Raw genomic sequence first — 24,025 nt, forward strand, 5'->3', positions numbered from 1 at the left:
CAATGCCGGCCAACTTAGAAACACACGGAGCCCTAACCACGGGTGCCGTCTTTCTGCTGGTCCCCCCGTGTACCAATGCCTGCTTCTCTCTCTCCAGTCAGCTCTTTACCTAGCTTCAAATCAGATGTGTGGAATCGAATGTTATTTTAAATGTGCAGTCACTCAGGTTTAGGTGCCAAGTAGAAATTGCGCAACAACACAGCTTTTGTTTCTCTGAGAAGTTGGAGCGCGTCCTTGCCTCTCGCAGTGGAGTTGAAGCTCAGGGTTTTGCCATTAAGCATTGACAGGGCGTCCAAAAGACACCAGGTCCAGCTCTCATTAACCGGTTTTAACTTGGCTGTAAGTACGTTTTCTTGATCGTCTTTTTGTTTGGATTGGTAAATAGGTTTCTTGAGAAGAAAAAGGAGGGAAAAAAACCTCTTGGGCTTCTTATGCCTTATTCTTGTTGCCTTTTCTAAGGTCAGTAGGAGGGAAGGGAGCCAGGGGTCTTGGGTTCTGGTCTGAGGCATGAGCTTGGCTTAGCATGTCACTTTCTAGGTGTTGGTTTTATCGCCTGAAACATTGGAGCTTTGGGATTAAATGATCTTTAAGATTCCTTCTAACCCCCAAAGTCCATGAATCTTTGATTCTGGTGCACATGCAGAAATTGTTTATCCCAGATCCCTGTGAGATTTTTGCTAAGTGTGAGAACATTCAGAGGAGCTGGCCCAGGGTCCTGATGGGGCCTGGGCATTTGGCTAAGTGGATTTACCCTTTCATTGTTATGACGGGTGTACTAAACATTCTGTGACATGGAATATCTATGTGAAAACTGTCGTGCCTGCCTGAAGTTTCACCTCTGGCCAGATTTGAGTATTCAGTTTACTGGGGTTGCTCAGCCATCTCCAGAGTGGAAGCAGCATTCAGAAAAGTGAAATACTGTCCATGTAAACAAACCATCCTTTCTGATGCTCAATTCTTCCTTTGGAGGAAATGGCTTTTCCCTCTTGAAAATGGAAAACAGTGCTGGATGGGAGCTTGGCGTTGTAGTTCACGGTCCACGCTATTCAGGGTCCTGCCCTTGACCCGCAATGGGCTACATGATATGTGATCTTAGGGCCCAGTCTCAAAAAAAAAAAATCCTTTCTTCATCCTGTTGGTGCAGTCGATGAAACTGCACAATTAGAAAACCATTCCTTGGGATTGACCTGGGGTAATCATCTTGTCGTTTTTAATAGGTTCACCTGAGAGTTGGTGGCATGATCAGACATCTGCCTTCCTAATAGGCCGAGAGTGTTGTAGACAGTAAAATAGAGGATGGGAGGAGTGTGGAGAGAGGTAAGCAGCAGGAGAAATGGGCAGCACCACTGAGAGGCTCGGCATCTTCCACTGAGCTTAGAAGCCCTCTCACTCCCCCTGGAGGGGGTGCGATCGGTGCAGCTGGGATGCGAGTTCCTTTGATGCCAAAGTCCACTCCTGCCATCTGCCTGCTGCAGTGGTCCGCCTGTGCTGGGGCCGCTATTGTCAGGCTCCTGCTATGCGGCACCCAGCCGGCCTCCCAATGTGTGCCCAAATTGCTCCGAAGCCTGGTAGGGCCTGACCTCAAGGAGTCAATGATGGTAATAGTGCAACAAGATGAGAGCGCCCAGACGGTCCACTGCCATGTCACCAGTGCGGTGCTTCAGTGGAGGTAACAGATGCTAACTCAACTTTTACTGAGTACGTGAGTGGAGTCAGAACTGAAGCCATAAATATGAGTAAGTAGCAGGCAGTGGGCCTGGAAGAACCCCAGAATGGGCGAAGTTAGAGTCAAGGTCAGTGCCTATCTGGTGGAGAAGGGCATGAGCAGAGGCAAACTATGCACAGTACTAGTGAAGACGGTAAATTAGCCAGGCTTATGGGAGCTCCTCAGAAAATATTAGCATGGCGGATGTGTAATTACTGCCCCAAGCTGTCAAGACTTGATTGGAATATAGTTGTTATTCAAGTAGCCTTTAAACTAGCCGTGCCTGCCTACTCTTGCCTTATTGAAAAATGGAAATGTTCCCATCTCAGATCCAGTTTGTTTTGTAATTGCTGGTGCCTCCGGTTTTTTGTTCACTAATTGTCTAAATTGACTTTTATATGTTGCTCATAATGGTTAAATTAAAAGTTTAATTCGTCATTTAACAGAGAAATTTACGTTCTTCGACAAACATAACTGCCTTCTCAAATGTTGCCCTTTGCTGGGAGGCAGGGGTGCTGTCACTGGTCACAGGCCATCGGTTCTAGCAGCCTTGTGCTTGAGGAGCTGCAGTCCATGGTTGGGGAACGTGGGATCCAAGTGTTGACCCTTTGTGGGGTGGCCTGGCATGCATCACAGGCCGCTTTCCTGGCTTGTCTTCTGTGCAGGCTATTGATCGGCAATGTGACTAATCATTCAGTGCCATTGTATTACTGCTGCTAATTTTAAAAAGAAATAAACTTTGGAAGCAAAAGATACATAGATAAAAAACCCCTGTGTGTAGAGCTCAGTGAAGTTTCCCATGCCAAACACACCTAAGTAACTGTGGCCAGATGAAGAGACAGAACATGGCCAGCGCCCAGAAGCCTACTTCTGCTCCTTCAGTCTCACTGGCTCCAAAGGGTGACCTGACAGCTAACACCCAGAATTAGTTTCACCTGTTTTAGTACTTTTGCACAAATGGAATCCTATAGTGGGTATAGCCTATTGTGTCTGGCCTCCTTACCGAAATACTGCGTGTGTGAGATTTGTCCATATCTCTGGGAATAGTTCTAGTCTGTTTTTTCCCATTGCATTCCATTTTACTCATTTGAAAATGACAGATACATAAGCCCTCCCTCCGTCAGTCATTCAGGGACATCCAGGTAAAAATAGCTTAAAAGAAGTTGAAAGTGGTACACAGTGTAAGATATTTTTATAGTTTGGCAAGGAATAGACTTAACTGGAGTGAGATGGAGGGGAAGAGCCAAAGGGTTATAGTCTCAAAAGTAGGGAAGAAAGTGGCTCAGCCACAGGGATGGGCAGCGTAGCTCAAGGGGAGAGAAGAGGAGGCGCTCTTTGAATCACGTTAAGTGGGGAGTGGATGGGCTGTGAGGTCAGTTGGCCTGTGAGCCACACACTCAGCTTTATTTCTTACCGTTGCTCACTTAGCCCCTCTGCTTGATGGCAGAGATCCCTCCAGTCAGTTCTTATTCATTGTTTATGGATTCACCAGACATTTTCAGTATTCCCATTAAACCACCTTCTTTTCGCTGGGTGGTGATTGCTGCGGCCCAGGAGTGATCTCTGTGTTTTCTCCCATCAGGCTCTGGATGGGGATTTCTCTGAGGACAACCGCAACAAGTGTCGAATTGCCACCGCCCCCTTGATCGAAGCCGTGGAGAACTTGACAGCGTTCGCCTCCAACCCTGAGTTTGTCAGCATTCCTGCCCAGATCAGCTCCGAGGTAGGGAATCCTTGCAGCATAGGTAATACTGAGGTCTCTGGCTTGTTCTGTGTGGCACTGAATGGGCATGAACAGTTAAGGATTCCAAAAACTCTTTCTGTCAATATGTAGGGCACTGTTACTGTTGTCATTGATGATACAAGCAGAGTTCATGAAACTCAATGTCTGTACATCACTTAAGAGGTAATGTCTTGGCTTTATATGTTGAGAACAATCTCTGTGCATAGGTTTGGGGCTGATTCTTTCTTGGTATGTGTCACACTCAAAAATAATATTTAAGGAGTGGCATGGCCCCAGGTCTTCATCACCTAGGCCCCATGTGAGCCAGCCTCCATGGTTCCCTACCCTCTGTCTCCTTTCGAAAGACAGAGGTAGTGACTTGATAAAGAACATGATCTTCCAGGGTCCAAGTCATTCACTTAGTCTGTGTGCCCTGCCCTTGACCCTTCTGCTGTTTGGTCCCAGGGCTCCCAGGCACAAGAACCAATCCTGGTGTCAGCCAAGACCATGCTGGAGAGCTCATCATACCTCATCCGCACTGCACGCTCACTGGCCATCAACCCCAAAGACCCGCCCACCTGGTCTGTGCTAGCGGGACATTCCCACACCGTTTCTGACTCTATAAAGAGTCTCATCACGTCTATCAGGTTAGTGTCTCCTCCAGAAATTGCTAGCGGCCTGCATCTGACAGGGCAGGAGGGGGATAAGCCCATCAGGACTTTTATTTAATAGCAACGTGGTTGATCATTGTCATCATCTTTTTCTTTACCTCTTTGGGACCAGCCCTAGCACTTGTCACAACAATAATAGCTAACTAAAGTATTTATCATATATTAGATACTATTCTAAGCATTTTACCTGTATTACACTATATGTTCATCACAACAGCCTTGTAAAGTAGATGCTGCTATTGTCTCTCTTTTACTGATGAGAGAATTCAGGCAGAAAGACATTTAGATAACATTCCCAAGGGCATCCCCAGGCATGATTGCTTTAGTCCCAGTCTTTCTAAACATTGTACCATATTGTCGATACCTAGGAGATTAGGCAGAGAGCACCACTGCTTATGTAGCAGGATTTGGGGTTGCCTTACCTTGATAATAAGACAAAAAGAATATTCCAGGTCCCAGAGTAACTCTGGGCATCTCTAACCTCCATGGTGATAATAGGAGCCTGAAAAATCATCCCCTGAGTAGATAAAACATTTTTGAAGTTGACCAAAGTTAATTACCCCACAGCATGGAGTGCAATGCCTTTCCTCAGGTATATTTTGTTTTTGAAATTGCTTTTGAAACTTAAGGCATTTCTTTCTTAATGCCTTGCAAAGAAAAATCCACTAAATATTTTAACTCCTACCACAGCCCAGGATGTTTTCGACTAGTATGCAATGTAGAGAGCACAGTATATTTGCACTGGAAATAGCACTGACTTTTTTTTTTTTTTTAATGAGGGTCCTATGCCTAAGCCAGTGAATGGAGAATCCAAGTCCAGATTGTTTCATTTGCAGTTGCCTGGCATCAGCCTGAGATGGTGGACAGCACCCTACCCTTCCCACCAGAAATAGACTTAGCACAAGTGTTAAGTGAAGAAATGCCTGGGCTATGCAGAGAAGCATTGCCAAGCAAGGGTCAGGAATTCACTCCCTAAAGCAATCGAGTGGGATAGAAAGTAGACAGGGGCTCCTGGCCCACCAGTGCTGGAGCAGGTTTTGGGACTTGCGCTCTGTGGAGCCCGTGTTCTACTTGCTGTGTCCCTTCCAGGGACAAGGCCCCTGGACAGAGGGAATGTGACTACTCCATTGACAGCATCAACCGGTGCATCCGGGACATCGAGCAGGCCTCGCTGGCGGCTGTCAGCCAGAGCTTGGCCACGAGGGACGACATCTCCGTGGAGGTACGCAAGGCTCTGTGGCCAGCTCGGAAGCCTCTGGAAGTACTGAAGAATCCCAACATCAGGCTTTGGGGATGGGGGAATGGCACCAACATGTTTTTGATAAAGAGCTTCATCATTGGGCCACCTTCCCCTGGAACCAGCCTGGGAAGTTTTTGGAGGGGGTAGGGCAAATGCTGAGCAGAGAATGATGGTTTGATGAAGGAACACATGTACTGCGGGGGTGGAAGGTTCAGATTTGGCTGAAATTTGGAGGGAAATGATCATTGTCAGGTAAGAGTGTGTCAGTCGGTGGGGTTACCATATTCAGTAGAGCAGACCTAAGCGTGTAAATTTTGAGTGCTTCCCTGTCATATTTCAGCACTTTTTGGACTAATGGGCGAATTCAGCATTCAACGCTATGTGTTTGGTTCATGCAGAGATCAAGGATTCTTCCCTTGTTACTCAATATCTAGTATTGAGAGAGCTTTTGCATTCTGTTAATTCAGAGCCACATTGCCCTCTCTTGCCCATTTTTCCAAAGTTGAGAATAGAATTTTCCTACTTGGCTCCTTTGAAGTTTTTCTGTTACCTGTCCAAAGGCCCCTGATTCATACTTCTTTCTTTCTGTTGAAAGTGCCTGACACTCAGAAGGTACTTAATAAATATGAATGGTCTGTTGGCTGGTGTTTCTCTCCTGACACTGAACTCATCAACAATGCACTTTGGCCCCTGTCTGTAAGCAGGGCCTGGAATTGGAATTGCTCATTTTTATTAATAGAACTGTCTATTTCACTGTTGCTTCACCCGCCTCCCCCATTTCCAAGGAAAGAAAGAAGGAATATGTATTCTCATTCTGTGCGGAATGTTAGAATTATCGTTAACCTGTTATTAAAGTAGAATATGCATACAGAACAGTGTGTCTGTCATACGTGTGCAGCTTCCTGAACTCCCACCAACCAAGCACACACTGTAACTAGCACCCTGAGCAAGAAACAGAGATGACGAGCGCCCCCCTCACACCCCCATCCTTTCAACACCATCACCAAAGCATATCCTCTGTCTTGACTTCCTCCCTGGGAAGAAAATCCCTCCCCTTTATCTGCATGTGCTTCCTACCTATACCATATTTAATCTAACAAGCCATCTGCAGTTAGACGACCTTGCTGGGATAGTCTTGCATTCTTGACTGTAGTTACATTGTGAGTGGGAAGATAAGAGGTAATTTGCTAAATAAGACCCTTGGAAGTGTGGAGGTCTCTCTCTACCTGCCTCCATCTCTCTAACTTTTTCCTTTTTTTTTTTTTTTTACTTTTTCCTTTTTTTTCTTTTCAAGTTTGCAGGTTAGGCTGTTCCTCTCATTGACTAAACTCTGCACAAAGCCCCCCAGCCCATATGCAGTGTTGTTCGGTGGGAGAGTAGCCTGAGTCTCATTTCTATGAGCAGGACATTGTCACTTTGTCAGGAGTCACCCCATTCCGTGCTGATGAGTGCAGACCTAAAATGTCCAGCCTTCTGGGCTATTAATCCGGACTCTGTGAAGTGCAGAAGCTCCTGTGCAGATTTCTACAGAGGGATCTGATCTTTCCCGTGACTAGTTAACCCTCTCCATCTTTGAATTCCCCACCCCCTTCACACTTCAGCATCATCCAGATACCTTGCCCCATCTCTTTATAGCATGAGTTCAGTTCTTTGGGACGGAGAGATTAAACTGTCTCTCAGACCTGAGAAGAAATGCCTTGATGGTGCCATTTTCAATAATGGTATCCACATCACCAAGTACAGTGAACAGAGCACCTGACCATAGCCTAGTGGGCATTTCACCTGGCATTTTCACAGTGCGCTCTCTGGGAAGTAGTCCTGCTTTAAGAGAGCTGATGTCATTTTTACGTCACCCTCCTCCCCACTCCCCGCTTAAGGGGTTCTTAGTTCTGAGGACACTGCAACTGGATGTTCCCTCAGACCCCACCATTAGCTACCTCCATGTGGACACAGTTGTCTTCCCTTCTTGGAAAGCCACTGCTGTTCCAGCTTTCCAGTAATTATGCTGAATAACCCAAAGTAAAGATACCAATAGCATCAGTTGTTACTATGGTTGCCAGGAGTGAAAAGCCAGTAGGAAATGTGTTCCTGGGGCCTGCTCATGTCCCTCATGGATGGAACTGTGGGGAACAGGGGTTTAACCCAGGGGAGCTGAGGGTCGCTGGGACGGGGAGGGGCAGAGCAGTGGCTGGATGGCACACCCAGGCATTTTGATATCCATTTCTTTCGGCCTCCCTTATCTTCCACATGGACCTTTTTAAATCAGTACAACTACATGGGGAGCTGTTGTAAGTTGAACTTGACAGCTCTCTCTCCTTATCAGGCCCTGCAGGAGCAGCTGACTTCAGTGGTCCAGGAAATCGGGCACCTAATCGATCCCATTGCCACAGCAGCTCGAGGAGAAGCAGCTCAGCTGGGACATAAGGTAATGGGCACTAGGGGATCCTGCTGAGGGTGTGTGAGAAAGAGATGGGGGGAGAGTTGTTATTGATTTTGTTGTTCTTGTTCCCCAAAGCCTCAGGGCAGGTGTTAGGGCCGGTTCAATGCTGGCTGACACTAGAGAAAATACCACTCAGCCTCCATCAACATCTTTGCCAAAAATGACCACTTCAAGGATCTCTTTTTACTTAGTTAGCATTGAGACAAAAGCTACAGGGAAATTTTTCTGGTAGTGCTCAGACTTTGCAGCCGCCAAGGCAGTTTTCAGTCAGCTATCGCTCTTGATCTTCGCTGGGACAAGCCAGAGACTGAACTTGGCGTTCCTGGCCTGGTGTCTGCCATCTTTTGTCCTGCCTGGCCAGCCTCATTCTGGTTTGTTTAGGGCACGTTTTTCCTCCACAGCCTCTAATATAGTGTCCATTTTCACACGTGAGGAAGCAAAGCAAACTTGCAAACTTTACCCTCGACAGCTGAAGCTTCCGTGTGGCCACTCTGCCAGCCCTTCACCTGAGCGTTCATACCCACACGGTTGCAGGTGCTGCATCATGTTCTGCCTGTTTGGGGTTCATTTTGCAAATCCTTCAAGGAGAGTTGGCTTGTCAAGCAGCCTGTGCCTCGGCAGAGAGAGGGCAGACATTGGGTTTTTAACAACCTGCAGGATTTCCTAGCATTTATCGGTGCTGCCGTCAGTATTGATGTGCAGATCAAGAAATCCAGTAGCCAAAATCATCTCTGCAGGTATTGATTTTAGAAAATCAATATTCCTGCTTTTTCCAATACAGAATAGCTTAAGGGCCTACTAAGCTTCCTGCTGGCTCTAAGGAGAGGTGATTGAGGTTTAAAATGGCCAGTATCTCTCTGCCATTGCAAGTGTGGTAAATTTCATTTCTCACCTGAGTGCCTTTATAATAAGAAAGGGCTTGTCCACCTGTGTGAAGCAGTTTGCAAGGGGGTGGGGGTGGTGCAGAACGGGCTGGAGGCTGGAGCACTGCGTGTGTGACTGCTGTGGGGACAGTGAGTTTGGCAGAGAAACCGAACTTCTGTTCAGCAGTTACTTTTGATTCCAGTAGGAATTTCGCAAGAAAATATTTCTAGACTCCTAGGGCAACATCCTTGTCTCTGCCCTTACGTTGTTTAGTGCAGAAGATTAATTCCTATGTCAGTGGGTGGCATGAAAAGAAACTTTATTTGTGTCACCTGAGTTATCAAGTTACTCTGGTCCTTTGGCTAAACGAGTCTCACCTTCTGAAAGGGAGTTCTGGACAAAGGCAGCCTAGGGGGCCTCTATCCAGAGGTGTCGTGGGCTGGTGGTTGATGCCAACCTGGTTCCAGTGCTTCATGACGGCGCTCAGGTGGGGTGCCAATTCAGCAGCTTCAGTCCCACTTGGGAGTGATTGATAAAGGCAGATTCTCAGACCCCGCCTGGCTTGGTTTCCCACGGCTGCTGTAACCAAGTACCACAAACTGGGGGGCTTAAAACGACAGAAATGTAATCTCTCACAGCTCTGGAGTCCAGAAATCCAAAATCAAGGCATTGGCAGGGCCACACGTTTTTTGGAGGCTCCGTTCTTGGCTGCTTCCAACTTGTGGTAGCGCTTGGCATTCCTTGACTGAATCTTGCCAGTCTCTCTCCGTGGTCACATTGTCTCCTGCTTTTCTGCCTTCCCTTCTTCTGTTTCTTCTAAGGACACTTGTTATCAGAATTAGGGCCCACCCAAGCAATCCAGGCTGATCTCATCTTCAGATCCTTAAACACAACCTACAAGGACCCCTTTGTAAGATCACCTTCACAGATTTCAGAAATTTGGACATGGACATACCTTTTTGGGGGTCACCATTCAACCCACTCTGCCATCCTAGGCTTAGGGACTCAACATCATATACCAAATACTCAAAATTTGGTGTTATTTTAACTTCTGTACTAACTCAGGTGAGAAGGTTTCCTGTTCTGTCATGTGTCTCAGTAACAGGAGGTATTAGAGTCCTTGCTAAACTTCCTAAATACAGGAAAAATCCCATCCCTTCCAAACCTTTGCCCTACAATATGTGAAGAATAATGACCCCTAGTGGGTGTGGAGTGCTTTACTACATAGAGGCCTGTACTGAGGCCTTTACGCACACTGACTTAATCCCCCTACAATTTTAAGGAACTTAGTGCTATCACATTTTACCAAGGAGGAAACTGAAATTTAGTAATAGGAAGCAATTTGCCTAAGATTTCTTAAAAAGGAATTGGCAGGGAGGATTCAAATCTAGCAGCTTTGAAAGTAGAGCTTCCTCTCCACCCAGCCAGCCTCCCTCCCTGCGAAAGTCGGGCACCTGTTGAGTTGTGTTTACTTGTGCTCAGCACACAGCAACCCTTGACATTTTACAGTTGCATTGATAAAATGTACTTTTAAAATAATAAAACGAATCGAGAAGACATGTTGGATTCTAACATGTTTAATGCATTAAACATTTTGACTCCTTTAGTAGTCAAAAGGGACCCCTCCTGAGCCCTGACCCCTGATGACCCATCACTGCAATTGGTGGCGACACCACCCTTCCTGGGGAAGACAGATGAAATCCAATGCAGATATGCAGGGCTGTCCCCGGGGATTATGCAGACTGGGCCTTACACAGAGGTCTTTGGCCAAAGCAGGGAGCCGGGCAGGAACGGGGCGGGGTGGGTGCTGCCGGAATCCCGCTAAGTCATGTGCCTTGACATCGATCATGTCTGTCCAGAGGATGGGGAGCCCCTTTAAAATTCATACAAAGCACCATTAGGGCCAGCAGCAGCCTTGTTCAAGTGTTTTGAAACCCATCTGTAAGATAACTGTAATTGGGGATAAAACAGTCAAAGTATGTTTATTGTTAGCTGATAGTCTTGTCTCACTATTAGCTTTAATGCACTTTAATATTTTGGACCTTCACCACCACCCCCAACTCCCACCCCCTGCTTTGTTGCTGACCCAGTGACTGCCGCTGCCCATGTGAAGCGGCCTGCATCCCCGTCACCCTCATTCTTCCTCCACATCATGGGAAGAAGCATTAAGGGAAGCATTAAGAAGCATTAAGTTGCATTAAGGGAGTTGAGGGCTCTTTCCATCAGGTGAACTTAAATACACCTGATGGGAATAATTTAGCAATTAGTAATTGCCACACAAGATGAGGAGTTGAACGGAAAAGTGTGATCAGTGTCATCGTGTTTTATCCGAGGGGGAATAGATGACGGTGTCTGGAGCAAGGACAGCAAAATGTTAAAATCTGATATTATGGATACTAGGTAGATGGTGAGCTTTGGTGAGCATATACAGTCAGCCCTCCGTATCTGCAGATGTCGAACCCGCAGATGCAGAGGGCCGACCGTACTACAGCATTTTATATAAGAGACTTGAGCATCCGCGGGTTTTTAGTATTCGTGAGGGGTCATGGAACTAATCCCCTGCAGATACCAAGGGACAACTGTATGCACCATCGATGCTGTTACGTACTGGAGACAGGCCTCTGCTGCAACAGTGCTTAGCTGTCTTTAGGCTTTTTTGTTCTCCCAGGTTGGGCTCATCATAAACAGCACATCTTGACTGATGGGAAATCATTTTTGCTTTTTTTTTTTTCCAAATCCACGGTTTGGTCAAAATACTTGAGGCGGAGGGCAGTTGGGTTGGCTTCCTAAAATGCTTTTGAGGGTGCCTTTACTCTCAGGCTGCTTTTCTCAACTGCCATGCTCCCCTGCCCCTCTTCTATACCGCTTCCTTTTGAGTTTGTAAGATGCTCGCCTTTGGTTCTTTCAGAAGCTGTTCTATTTGTGAAATTAAGATTAAGATTTGTAAAATTCTCACACCTAACTGTGGATCTCAGAACAGATTTCTTAGCACTTCTGCCATGATCAGAGACAGACAAAGAGCTCCCCAGAAGAAGAAAAATCCGAACAAGAGTTCATTAATTACAAGTACTCTCAACAGTAAAGTTGGACAAGGAATAAGGTCTGAGGACCTAATATGTATATAACATGGTGACTGTAATTCGTAATACTGGATGTAAAGTAGAAAAAAACAAAAGTGAAGTCCAGCAGATCTGCCTCTCCCTGTGACTCATCCCATCCCTGCCCCAGCCCCCTTCCCAGCAGCCGGGCCCCTAAACGAGACACAGTATTTACATGTTGCATCTGGGGCTTTTTTTTTTTTTTTTTTTTTTTTTTTTGTCTTGAAAGGTGACACAACTGGCGAGCTACTTTGAGCCCTTGATCTTAGCTGCAGTGGGTGTCGCCTCCAAGATTCTGGACCATCAGCAGCAGATGACAGTGCTGGACCAGACCAAGACGCTCGCAGAGTCTGCCCTACAGATGTTGTACGCAGCCAAGGAAGGCGGAGGCAACCCCAAGGTACAGCTCAGGATGCTAGGGGCTCACTTAGGACACTGAGAAGCCAGCACACGTTCCTCTGTATCACGTCCCTCCAGAGAGGGCACCTCCGGTTTTTGGATGGTGGCATTTGATTTTCCACTTAAAGGTGGGAAGTAATCTTCTCTTGGCCTTCCCGGGGATCTTTAAGAGGAAAAGCAAGAAATGCACACAATTAAGGCTGATTTAGAAGTTGTTTTTTTTTTCCGTGACAGTGTGTGTAGGTAAGCATCCTTGGGAAAGAAACATGTATTGTGTGGTTATTACAGTAATAAAAACCATAATACCTGCCCGGCATCTGTTCAGTGTTGACACAAAGCAAACCTCTATTGTTTTCCACTAAGTGTCGTTTCTGTTCCTGGTACTTAAGTTCAAAGAGAAACATGGTCAAGGTCACCCATGGCATGTGTTGCTATTGCCTTGGGGACAGTAGTTTGATATGAAAATCTCCCTTACCAGTTTACAGGTGGAACATTTCTTCAGCCTGATGTGTCACCCAGGTACTTTAAGTGGCCAAAGATGGTGACAACGTGTCCTTTTCCCACGAGGTCAGAGAAATTGTCAGGGATTGTTTTACTTGTGAAACCAACATGCACCTTAAGTTTCCTCAGGGTTCTGGAACCTGGAGAGGGGGCTGGAGGCTTCTCCCACCACTTGTATCTTCTAGGAACTGCCTCCACACGATCATCTGATCTTAATGGGTCTTCACCTAAGCAGACTAACTTGAGAGAGCACTTCTGGAAAGATTTGTGTAGCATACTGACCTACGAGCTACAAGGATCCATTATATATATATATATGTTTGTTTTTTTTAGTGTGTTTTGTTGTATGTCTAAGATCTTCAAATCAGTCACGTGGTATAGCAGAGAAGACTCTAGATTGAGTCAGATGGCAAAATAGTGATTTCAGACCTAACAGCTATTGCGTGCCGACTCTGTGTCATTTATTACATCTTATACCCTCATCTTATGTAATCTTCATAGAAACTCTGTGACGTGGGAAGGTTCCCACTGCACATGTGCAGAAGCTGAGGCTGCCCTGCCGAGTTGTCCGAGATCACGGGCGAGGTGCACGTGGGGTCATGTGGAAACGCAGGCCAACTCAGCCCGCAGCAAGGCCTGGGCGGGGTCAAGGAAGGAGGCAGGGAAGAGGGAGCAGCATGTGCAAAGCACAGATAGGGTTATAAAAGGATTGTGATCTCTTTAGAAAATAGCACTCAGTCTGGTGTGTACCGAAGTGTAGGGACGATGGGACGGCGGGGGGGCGGGGGGGGGTGGGGGAGACTGGGCTGTATCGTGACAGGCCTCCTCCTGCACGCGAAGGAGCTGGGGCTTTCTAGTGAGCAGTGGAAAATGACGCAGCCCATCCGTAGTCTAGAAACGCCATTCTGGAAACAGCGCGAATAATGTCCTGGACTTGCATTCTCTGTGTTCAGTTTTTCATTCATGTATCTGGCAACTCGTAAGAGATTAATTCTGGGGATGCTAAAAATTTTGAGAGCCAGCCTTGGCCCTCAAGTTGTTCTGAGTTTTCTGGCAAAAAATTAAGTCTGGTTGCTGAAGTGGCGGGCAGAGCAAGAACAAGAACACCCTTTGGCAGTGAGAAGTTAGTGATGGGTGCCCCAGAGTCGGGCCCCCGCCCCCTTTGCTCCCTCCCTAAACTGGAGCAGCTGGGACTCGCCTTCCAGACCCAGTTCTAGGTTATCTTTTCTCCAGGGCTGTTTACTGCCACATCTCTAAGCCTAACCTGAGGGGGTTTCATTCTCAGCAGAAGAACTCGAATTAGTAGGTTTCTGGATGTTTAAGAGATTAGCACATCTGCTTGGACTGCAAGTTCAGAGCTCCTCGTGGAACTCTGTTGTATGCCAAGGAACCTCATGGTTGGGAGCATTTGTAGTCGGCACTGTAAGCTTTAGAATGACATCCTTTGCTTGGAAGTGCGGGCTGGAGAACAGCGTGGAGTAGTTCTCAGTGAAAGACCTGAAGCACCAGGTGATGAACTAAGACATGTGATGAGTGACAGCAATGCAGGAGTTTACTTGGATCCTGTCACTGGTAGCAGGTACCTGTGCTGTCTGCAGACTGACAGGCTTGTCACAGGGTGCCTGGGACACTACAAGTTGGCTTGAAGGCCCTTTCCTAAGAGGCCTAGTGCAGAGACTTAATCCCCTTGGGTGCTGTTCTTTGGGCAGATGTTTACTAGGTGTTACTTGCTACGTGTTAGGTGATGTATAATACGTATGTGTGAGATGTCATAGTCCTTGTCTGCATGTGGTCTAAATGTGGTTAAATGGTTTTCAGTGTCTTTTATTTGGTGAGAAATTGGATAAGCTTTGGGGGCCAACATATCTGGATTTCAAATCCCAGCTCTGCCTTTTGCTGGCAAATAACTTCATTTGTTTCCTCATCTAAACAACAAGGTTGGTAATGAATACCTCCGGAGTAGTTGTAGAGATTATATGAGATAATGTGCCTGACATAGTGGGTGTTCCAAAAAAAAAAAAAATTAGAAAGTAACAGTCCCAGAGCCTGGTGTTAATGAATCACGTGAGTACAAGACATTTGCTCTGTGACCTCACCCTCATCCCACTGAGCCCCCTTCTACACTCATTCTGTACCTCCAGAGCTTCCCCCGCCCCGCTCACCCCTCCCCCCACTCACCCCTCCCCCACTCAGTTCCCTCCTCCATCCTCCTTGAAGGGGCCCCTCCAGCGTCTGCCTGTAACACTCCAGCAAATATGCCACCTGTCCATTGTCGGGCAGTTCTAATTATTAGCTGGTTTTTCCCCTCTACTGAAGTTGAGATCTGCCCCCTATAGCCTTCTCCCATTTTCCAAACTCCTGTGATGTCTATGCCTGCTTTACTGGGCTTTGTAGTTGAAGCACTATAGTAAAGAAACGAGGCTCCCTTGGAAGTAGACTTCAGACACGTTTCCAAAAAAGAACAGAGTCTGATTCCTCTCCTTTGCTGCTCTGTGAGGAGCAGTAACAAGGATCCCCTCCAGATTCTAAAATAATGACCTCATTGTTGAGCCTGCTGACTCCACTTGCCAGACTGCTCTTGGTTGGTTAAGGCTGCCTTAATTGAGAGCCTACTGTGTCTTTTGGGGTCTGAAACTAGTGTGCTCAGGCAGCCCATGTGTGGGATGTGGCCTCAGTGGTGTGATCCAGATGAGGTTTGCCATTGGAGTTAGAGGACACGGCTCTGGGTAAGGCTTGGAGTAATTGGAGGAGGCCTCACAGCCTCTGAGCTGACCCTTTAAGGATCTGTAAAAACTTAAACATGTGGAGTGAAGGAGAGCAGGCCTTCTGAAGAATTCCTCACCACGAGCAGATGGGAAGGTGATTAACTTCTGGGACAGCCAAGAGCCAGGATGTGTTTTTGTAGGTTTTGATGCTCTGGTGTGGAGAAAGCGTCCTTTACGTTTTCCAAGGAGTTTCAGAGAACTGTTTTGTGATTTACTTCTGCCACCCCCAGAACTGGCTTCTGATACCTTCCTAAGGCTGCATGGGAGAGCAGATACTTGGCAGGCCGCTCTCACTTCTCCCCACAAATGTATACTTTGTTTAATAGGAATGTACAGAGTTGCTAACATTTTTGTGCCACCAATAGCCACCTCATTCTAAGTGAGACTTACAGAAATGCACACCTTACATTTTACCTTTTTTATAAATGAGAATATATTTGTGTGAGATGCTCTCTCTGGAGGGTTATGTACAGGAGATGTCACTTTTCAGGCTTCCATCAAAATAAAGCAATCTGCACGTTTAGTGTTTTACCTTCTGTGTGCCGTGAAATCAGCCATTAACCTAAGTTACCAGTTCACTCCATCACATCCCTCAGAGAAAGAGCTTTGCATCCTGACACGGTTGCCTCAGGATAGCCAGCCGTGATCACATGTTTCACATCTCATCAGGTGTTGTATTTGGAGGACTCTTCTTGATTCCTGTGGCTTTTTAATTCTGCAGGCTGAGCCAGTTCCCGTGGCTCACGTAGCCTCTTCTTGGAATTCTTCTCTTTTATTTAATCACTCAAAAGAGTTATCATTTACCATCTCTCACTGGCTTCCTTACCTTCTCGTCTACCAAAGTAAAGATGAATTTCTTGGGCCTTTTGGAAGGGCCCTCTCCCCCTGAGGTGGGTCAGGGCAACCACAGCCATTGCATGGGTGGACCCGGCACCTGGGCAATGGGGTTCTGACACTACCTGGCATTAGGTCAGATTCCCCAGGTAAGACCACAGGCCCCTGCTAGACTGCCCTCGATTGAGACACCAGCCATGAACTCCAGGCTTCGTAGGCCACGCTCAGTCTGACCACCTGGCTACATTCAGGGATTCTCACTGCCCCTTAGGTTCTGTAATTTGCTAGAACAACTCAGCTCAGGAAGTTGCTCTACTTACAATTACACTTTTACTATAAAAGGTACAACCAGCCAAAAGAAGAGACCCAGAGGGTGAGGCCTGGGAGGGTTCCAAACTTGCAATTTCCGTGTCCTCAGGATGTGTCACCCTCCCAGCTCACTGCTGTGGATCACCCACCAGGGATGCTCACTCCAGCTTCCTGTCCAGAGCTTTTACTGGGGTTTCGTTATGTAGGCTTGATTGACTGAGTTCAGTCATGTGACCAGCGATTCCATCTCCAGCCCCCTCATCTCCCCAGAGGTCGGTGGTCAGGATGATGTTACGTTGCTCAAAGCCCCAACCCTCTAATCACACGGTTGGTCTTTCCAGCGCGGCCAGCCCCCAACCTGAATCTACCTACCGGTCCCCATGAGACCTTGTTAGCATAAACTACTGTGTGGTCCAAGGGGCCCACCACGAGTAACAGACACTCGTGTGATCGCTTGGGAAGTGCCAAGGGGTTAAAGGCTCCCAGGAACCTGGGACAAAGATCGACCAAATGCCTTACTTTTCAACAATGGCTGAGGTTCTAGGGCCCGGGCTTATCTGGTAGCAAGCTACCAGGAGTTGGAAGACACGTACAAGCTAGGCCCTGGAGGGGCTCCAAGGAGCAAACTAGGGAACTGTGAACTGGGGACAAGTTCATGGGCAAGTGTGGAGCCTCCAATGGCTGACATTGGAGGTGTCAGGATGCCTGAGCCTCTGAGAGAGCTGGGGCCAGGCTGATGCTGAGATGCAAGTGAGGGGGCGCCCAGCCAACATTAGGAGTAGTAGCTGGTCCTGAGGCCCCTTGCTTTTGCCACATGGTACCTGGTTGCTTTACCTCATTTAAAAGTACCCTGTTTGGGGCGGACAGGCTGAAACCTCCCCCTTGTAGATGGCACATTCCCTACATTACGGTTTATTTGTTCAGTAGTCCTGGTAAATCTGACCTGATCTGGCTATAGCCTCATTTTCCTTTTGACCAGTGGCGTAGGCTCAGCAGATGGCCAGCTGGTCAGCGGCAATTGTCCTCCACCAGGCCTTTTAGCTCTAAGTGCTTAAGTTCCCATTTTCAGATTGCAGCTGTCAGAGGGGTCCCTGCAGGGGATATCACCCAATTCCCACCTTCCAGGGGGCTGTGAGGATTTTAAGAGATGTACACAAGAGCGGTCAGCGCAGTGCCTGGCCCAGAAGGGTCCCTCAGAAATGTTAGCAGCTGTCCTTGTATGGCGGCTGTTCTGTGGTTTGATGTTTATTGTTATTCCTGGTTCCCTATCTGTCACCTAGGATGAAGCATTGTCTGTAAAGTGCTCAAATGCCCAGCCCAAGATATAAGAACCTAGACGTTGACACTGGTATGAAAGTCCCACTGGGCCCTCAGGTTGGTTTTCACGCTAACCCGTGGCATCTTGCCAGCACTCACAGGCATGCTGTCCGGTTTTCCTGGTCCAGTCAGAGGGGCTAGAGCACGTCATCCCAGCCCCAGTGAGCCCAGCCGATGGCTCGGGGGCAGGGGGAGGGCCATCTGACTCCCCCACGCCACTTCTCTGCCCTCAGCTCTGCCACCCATGCTCTCTTGAAGCCTAAAAACAGATGGCTCCATTTATTTCTAAGTAAATCTCTCCAGAGGAGAGGTTTGCACCAATGGCCCGTGAAGGTTATCCTTGTAAAAATATCTCCGAAAATAAAAAATGAGTCTCGCTCGGTACCTTAAACCCACCTTCCCGAGGGAAGCAGAGTTAAATTGCTTGCAGGGAGCACGCAGCCTGGTTGGAGAGACGGGGCTGGGGTTGGCTGAGAGAGAACAGAAGGGGGCAGGAGCTGTGGGCCAGGCACTGTACCTGTCCCCTTGACATATGGCGTTTCACTCATCTTCGTAATGCACATTCCTTCTCGCCTCTGGACCTCGGTACAGGCTGTGCCCTCTGCCTAGAAATCTCTTCCTTTTCCCCCCACCTCACCCTGCTAGAGTCTGACTTCTTCCTCCAGGGCCTAGAAACCTCTGAGAAGTCTTCTCTGATGCCAAGGCTGGGTTAGGAGCCCTTTTTAGGTGCTGTCCCACTTAGCTGTTGGTACAAACAAGCCATCCTAAAACTTAGTGACTTCAAACACCACCATTTTTGTATTCTCTTGGCAGATGTGCAGATCCACTGAACCCAGTGAGGCAGTCCTCACTCAGGGTCCCTCCTGCCATTGTAGCCAGATGGCAGCTGGGGGTTGAACAACCTGAGGCTCAGGCACTCCCAGGTCTGGTGCCTGAGTGGAAATCACCCAGACTTTTGGGGTCCAGAACACCCCTTTCTACTTCTGTGTGGTCTCACCATGCAGGCTGCCTGGCACCCAGCGTCAAGATAGCCAGCCTTCTCGCACAGAGGCTTAGGACTTCAGAGGCACATGTCCTAAGAGAGAGCCAGGCAGAAGCTGTATCATTTTGCATTACCTAGCCTCAGAAATCAGGCAGCATCCCTTGCCCCCCTTTCTTTTCTTTGAGGCCATTGCCTTCTGATGACTCTCTGATTCCAGAGTTGCTTCTCAGGGCTGTAAGAGTCCAGAGGAAAATTGATGAGGATGCAGTCATCCATGGAGGGCTTCTGCTAGGAGGTGGTATTGAGGCTGGCCCTTGAAAAGAGGGGAGGATGGAGGAGGCAAACAGAACCAGTCTCTGCAGGCAGAGTGTGAGAGGGAAGAGCTATGAGGAGGCCAGCCAGGGGGCAGCCGGAACTCTGTACCGGGGCGGGGGGCAGGGAGGGGGGGATTGTCTAGAGAGGAAGGCGCCTCCCCACCCCCTGGAGGGCCTAAGAAATAGAGAAGGTGGACACCGGCCTGATGATGAAGAGTGAAAGGAATCTTTGTTCCTCAAGGCTGTCACTGTTACCTTCTAAAGTAACTTCAGTAGCAATGGTCAGTAGTTAACATTCGCGTCCTGGCACAGTTGCCTCGAGAATAACCATCCATGATTACTATATTTCACATCTCGTCAGTTGTTGGTTTGGAAGGACTCTTCTTGATTCCCATGGCTTTTTAATTCTGCAGGCTGAGCCAGTTCCTACGGCTCACGTAGCCTCTTCTTGGAATTCTTCTCTTTTCTTTAATCATTCAAAAGAGTTATCATTTACCATCTCTCACTGGCTTCCTTACCTTCTCATCTACCAAAGTAAAGATGCAATTCCTTGGGCCTTTTAGAGGGGTTTCTTCCTCGGAGGAGCATCAGGGCAGCCATGGCCACTGCACGGGGGCATCCGGTACCAGATGCAATGCACTTCTGACACGAAATACCCCGCATTATTTCAGATTTCCCAGGTAAGGACACAGTCCCCTACTAGGCTGCTCTTATTATAAACGATAAGATACCTACAACCATATCATCTCATCAGAATTCCACTGGATAGCATTGTTATAATTATTCCCATTTTGCTTAGGAACCCACGCCCAGGACCACTTAGCTACTTAGCAGTGGAGACAGAACTCGACCCCAGCTTTTTCTGACCCCAGGACCTTCACTCTTTCCTCCTTCATCTTTCTACCACTCAAGGTGTTTTTTAGGGAGCCTGGCACCACCATTCTTTCATCCTTTCATTCACTCACTTGCCAGGGCCTGCTCTGGGCTCCATACATGTTGTTAAAGCATCTCTGAGGACCATCTAGGGGAACTCATGAGCACTCAGGCTTTGCCTGCAGAGTGTCTGTCCCTGCAGCACTTTCATCATTCGTCCCTCCAGCCTCATGTAAATGTAATTTGTGACACAGTTCCAAAGCCCATGTAGCCTTCTGCAGATTTCTGCCTCCTGTATGTATCTCTATTTCCATAATCCAGTTGTATTTATAGAAAGGGAATTATAGTATATTGGGCAACTTTGAAGAGAAGCGCATTTGTTGTGAACACGTGTTTTTCTTTATATAGTTTTTTTTTTTTTCTATTAAATCCGTCAACTTGTATATTAGGGAATCTGTGGCATTCTCTTTCTACCACCCTGAACGTAGTAACGTAAAATTAGTCACGTCATAAAACGCTGGTTGAAATTGCAGGGTTTTTTTTTTTTTCCTTTTGTTTGCAAAAAGAGATCTTTTTCTTTTTGTCTTTCTGATCTTTATTTATTTTGCAAACAAATGTACAAACATAATAAAGGAAAGGAAAAAATAGAGAATACATTTGTTGTGTTCCATAATGGGGATATAGTTTTTATATTCTGCTTTTTAAGGTTATCTGTAAAAGAAGTGAAGTGATTGTTAAGAGATTGAGCACCATTGTCTTCTGCTTATGGAAACATCTTACAGTTATCTTCTCCCCCGCGTCCCCCACCTCAGGCACAGCACACCCACGATGCCATCACGGAGGCCGCCCAGCTCATGAAGGAGGCCGTGGACGACATCATGGTGACGCTGAATGAAGCTGCCAGTGAAGTGGGGTTGGTGGGAGGCATGGTCGATGCCATCGCAGAAGCCATGAGCAAGGTGGGCCTGGGCCCCCAGATGCTCTCCTGCATTCCTTGGCCCCATTTCCTCCAAGGTTCCCCTCTAACTTGGTGCCAGGGGCTTTCCTCTAAGGAGCTGTCAGAGGAGCCCTGTAATCCAGGCTGACACCAGCAAGCCTCCTCTTTTCTTGAGGTGTCTGATTAATGTACACATGTTTATCACATGTCCAGCGTATTCTTCATTCTTTATTATTCATTCATTGCTTTTGTAAGCCGGTCGCACCCTTCCTTCCGCATTTACACGGGGGAAAAAAGAGATGGAGAAGGCATCCTGGGTCCCCTCACTTATAAAATGGAAGTAATTATTTACCTCCCCTGTATACCTCGTAGGGTTGTCGTGGGGAACAAACTCCAAAATGAAATAATGAAGAGATTCCCAAGTGCTGGTCTTCAGAATGGCTCCTTTGGAATCCTTGGGAGCATTTTAGAATGCACATTCCTAGGCCCTACCCCCGCCCTGATCACTTGGAATCTTTATGGCGTGAAGCCTAGTAATTTAAAAATCTCCCCATGGTCTGGTATCTAGCCCAATGCAGGGACCACTGAAATGGTTAAGTGTAAAAGCCCTCAGAGACCAGTTGTAGACAACAGACATAGATGACAGGGGTATCATTTCTCCTCCAGTGACCCATCAGTTGAGTTGGGTCAGTAGGGAAGGATGACTGGACAGTATCTCCTGCTCTTTTGAAGGATCCCCAAGGAATCCTTCACTAATCATGTCAGTTTGATGCTCATTAGAATTAACAACTACTCGTCAACGTCTAATTGCCATCCTCTGATAGCATAGCTAAGAACTGTAGACTTCGTCTGTGTTTGGAAATGTCCATCGTCAGATTGTGAATACACTAATGTGGTTTTTCAGGATAATAAGTGCTCTTTAATTGCTAATTTAGAGAAGATTGGTTGGTTCGTATCTCCACGAAGAGGTGATAGCCGGAAGCTATAATTAGGATAATTCCCATTAAACATTATGCAAACATTATCAGACTGATAATGAATGTCCCAAGCTAGGCTGGGATGCCGGGGATCCCTTAGAGACCCCAGGCTTGCCTTGTCAAAGCACTCCAGTAATTTCTGCTGTGGGCTTCTCATGCTTCAAATCTGGACAGTTTGGCAGAACACAAGTAAATTGCCCTCTTCCTCAAGGCCCTTGGATAAGTCTCAGTGGGTTTGTTTGGTTTTCAGGACATCGGAACAGCAGAGTTTGAAATTAAGCCATGTGTCTATCAAGGATATTAAATAATGGAGCTCAAGCTTTTTCAGTACGAATGAGAAATTCAAATGATAATCTCTTTCTTCTTAGGAGGTATTTTTCACAATCACTCTAATGATAGGGAAGAGTTCCATAAATCCCTGGAAGATGGAAGTCTTTTTTTGATAGCCTTTTAGCCTTGCATATTGCGATGAACCTTTAATAAGGAAAGTGGCTCTTGTACTGTCTGATTTCAGGGGTGAACATCTGCTCTCTCAGCCCAAGACATGCCTGATTCTTTTGGAAGGACTGGGAAATAGGTCTGGTGTTACCTGATAGCAATAATTAGGAACCGCTAACAACATGAGCCCCAGAGGCCGGGAGCAAAGGGGTTTTTTCCCTCAATTCTGCAAAGTAGATAATTGGGGTTTCATTGATACCCCTAAACTCCTATCCACCCTGACCTGACACCCTGGGTACTGCACAATGCCTCTTCCCCATTGTCTCCTTGCTAAGCCCACCCCAGCCTGCGCATCACTGGAGACTGTATTAAGTGATACCTCAGGTCCTTCGAGCCCTTAAGCAGCAACGCATTGTAAATATGTCATTTTCTATCTGAGTTTTGGGTATTTGGTTAAAATACTGATATACTCTTAGAATCATTGTCTAAAGTTCCAAAAGGCAGTGACTGGCAGAAAAACTTCAAGCGTACCCAAAGCTGATTCTAAGTTCGGTGCAATTCTTGCCACTTTTGGAGCTTCTGCTCTGGAGTGTCTCCTTGAAATTCTCTCTCTGTATCTAAGCACCAGAAGGTTTGGGAATTCGTAGGTTACCATGAACTAATCAGCTTTCTGGATAACCTTGGGCAAATCACTCAAGTTTTCTAAATCTTGTTTTCCCCATTCATTGAGGTTAGTCTCAATCTTCGGGATTTTATGACTAAGTCCCTTTTCTTTGTTTGCTTTTGTGTGTGTGTGTTGGGGGGGGGGGTGTTTTCTTTTTGGCCAAGGAAGGTAATTAAAGAAAGAAAGCAAAAACCCTGATATCTACATCAGTAGTATTTCATAAAATAAAGGACATGTTAACACCAAAAAAAAAAAGTAGGAAGGCTATAATCTCAGAATAAAGGAAAGTTCTTTCAACTAAGTAAATTTGAAATTCTAAAAAAAAAAGTCACTACTTTGTTCTTACTTCTCTCATTGTCTTCACACTGGAAGGTTCATCATGGTGACCAGTGGCCACTGTGTTCTAAGCTGCCCTCTAGTCCAACATCCTGGCATGTTTGCAGTTACACCACATCTCATATGAAGGCTCCCAGCACATGGCCCGACCCTTACAAGATGCCCAGTTAATTTATACTGAGTGTATGAGTCCACAGCTTAATCCTCATTTGACCAGCGGGCCCCCAAAGTGTGATGGAGATACTTGGCAGTGTCTAACTCCCTGATAAAGAAACATAAAAAAATCTACCCTGGAGGTTGTATTGTTGGTTTGGTAGAGATTACATCCTGGCCTGTGCAACCACGTTACATACTAGGCTACGGTGATACGTTCATTCAACTCGCATCGTAGCTTGGATCTACTCACGACAGGTAGCTCTCATTGACCCCTCCACCGAATCTTTTCCTAATTGCCCTCTGGTCCCTAATGTCTTCCCAGACTACAGACTATCTGGCAGAGAGCTGCCAGGGAGATCTTCTCAGATAGAGCATTGCCTACTGCAGATCCCACCATTTTCTTCATGATTGCAAGGTTCCTCATCAGACAGATCCAGCCTGATTCCCACCCCTTCAACAGCCCCCTCGTGTTCACTGCACTC

At 46.9% G+C, this 24,025-nt stretch overlaps 1 protein-coding gene across 8 annotated transcripts in view; it reads left to right on the forward strand.

Annotated features, from left to right (window-relative positions):
- The window catches only part of TLN2 (talin 2), a 447,219-nt gene that overhangs the window by 359,968 nt on the left and 63,226 nt on the right, over positions 1 to 24,025 (forward strand). For all 8 annotated transcript variants that reach the window (XM_082444639.1, XM_082444638.1, XM_082444643.1 and 5 more), the window contains 6 exons: positions 3,288 to 3,428; positions 3,894 to 4,075; positions 5,189 to 5,321; positions 7,663 to 7,764; positions 11,971 to 12,141; positions 20,848 to 20,994. In XM_082444639.1, the coding sequence (XP_082300765.1) occupies positions 3,288 to 3,428; positions 3,894 to 4,075; positions 5,189 to 5,321; positions 7,663 to 7,764; positions 11,971 to 12,141; positions 20,848 to 20,994 (876 nt within the window). The remainder of the gene's footprint in view (positions 1 to 3,287; positions 3,429 to 3,893; positions 4,076 to 5,188; positions 5,322 to 7,662; positions 7,765 to 11,970; positions 12,142 to 20,847; positions 20,995 to 24,025) is intronic.

Source organism: Balaenoptera physalus, assembly GCF_965194825.1.
Source record: "Balaenoptera physalus genome assembly, chromosome: 2".
Taxonomy (NCBI): Eukaryota; Metazoa; Chordata; class Mammalia; order Artiodactyla; family Balaenopteridae; genus Balaenoptera; species Balaenoptera physalus.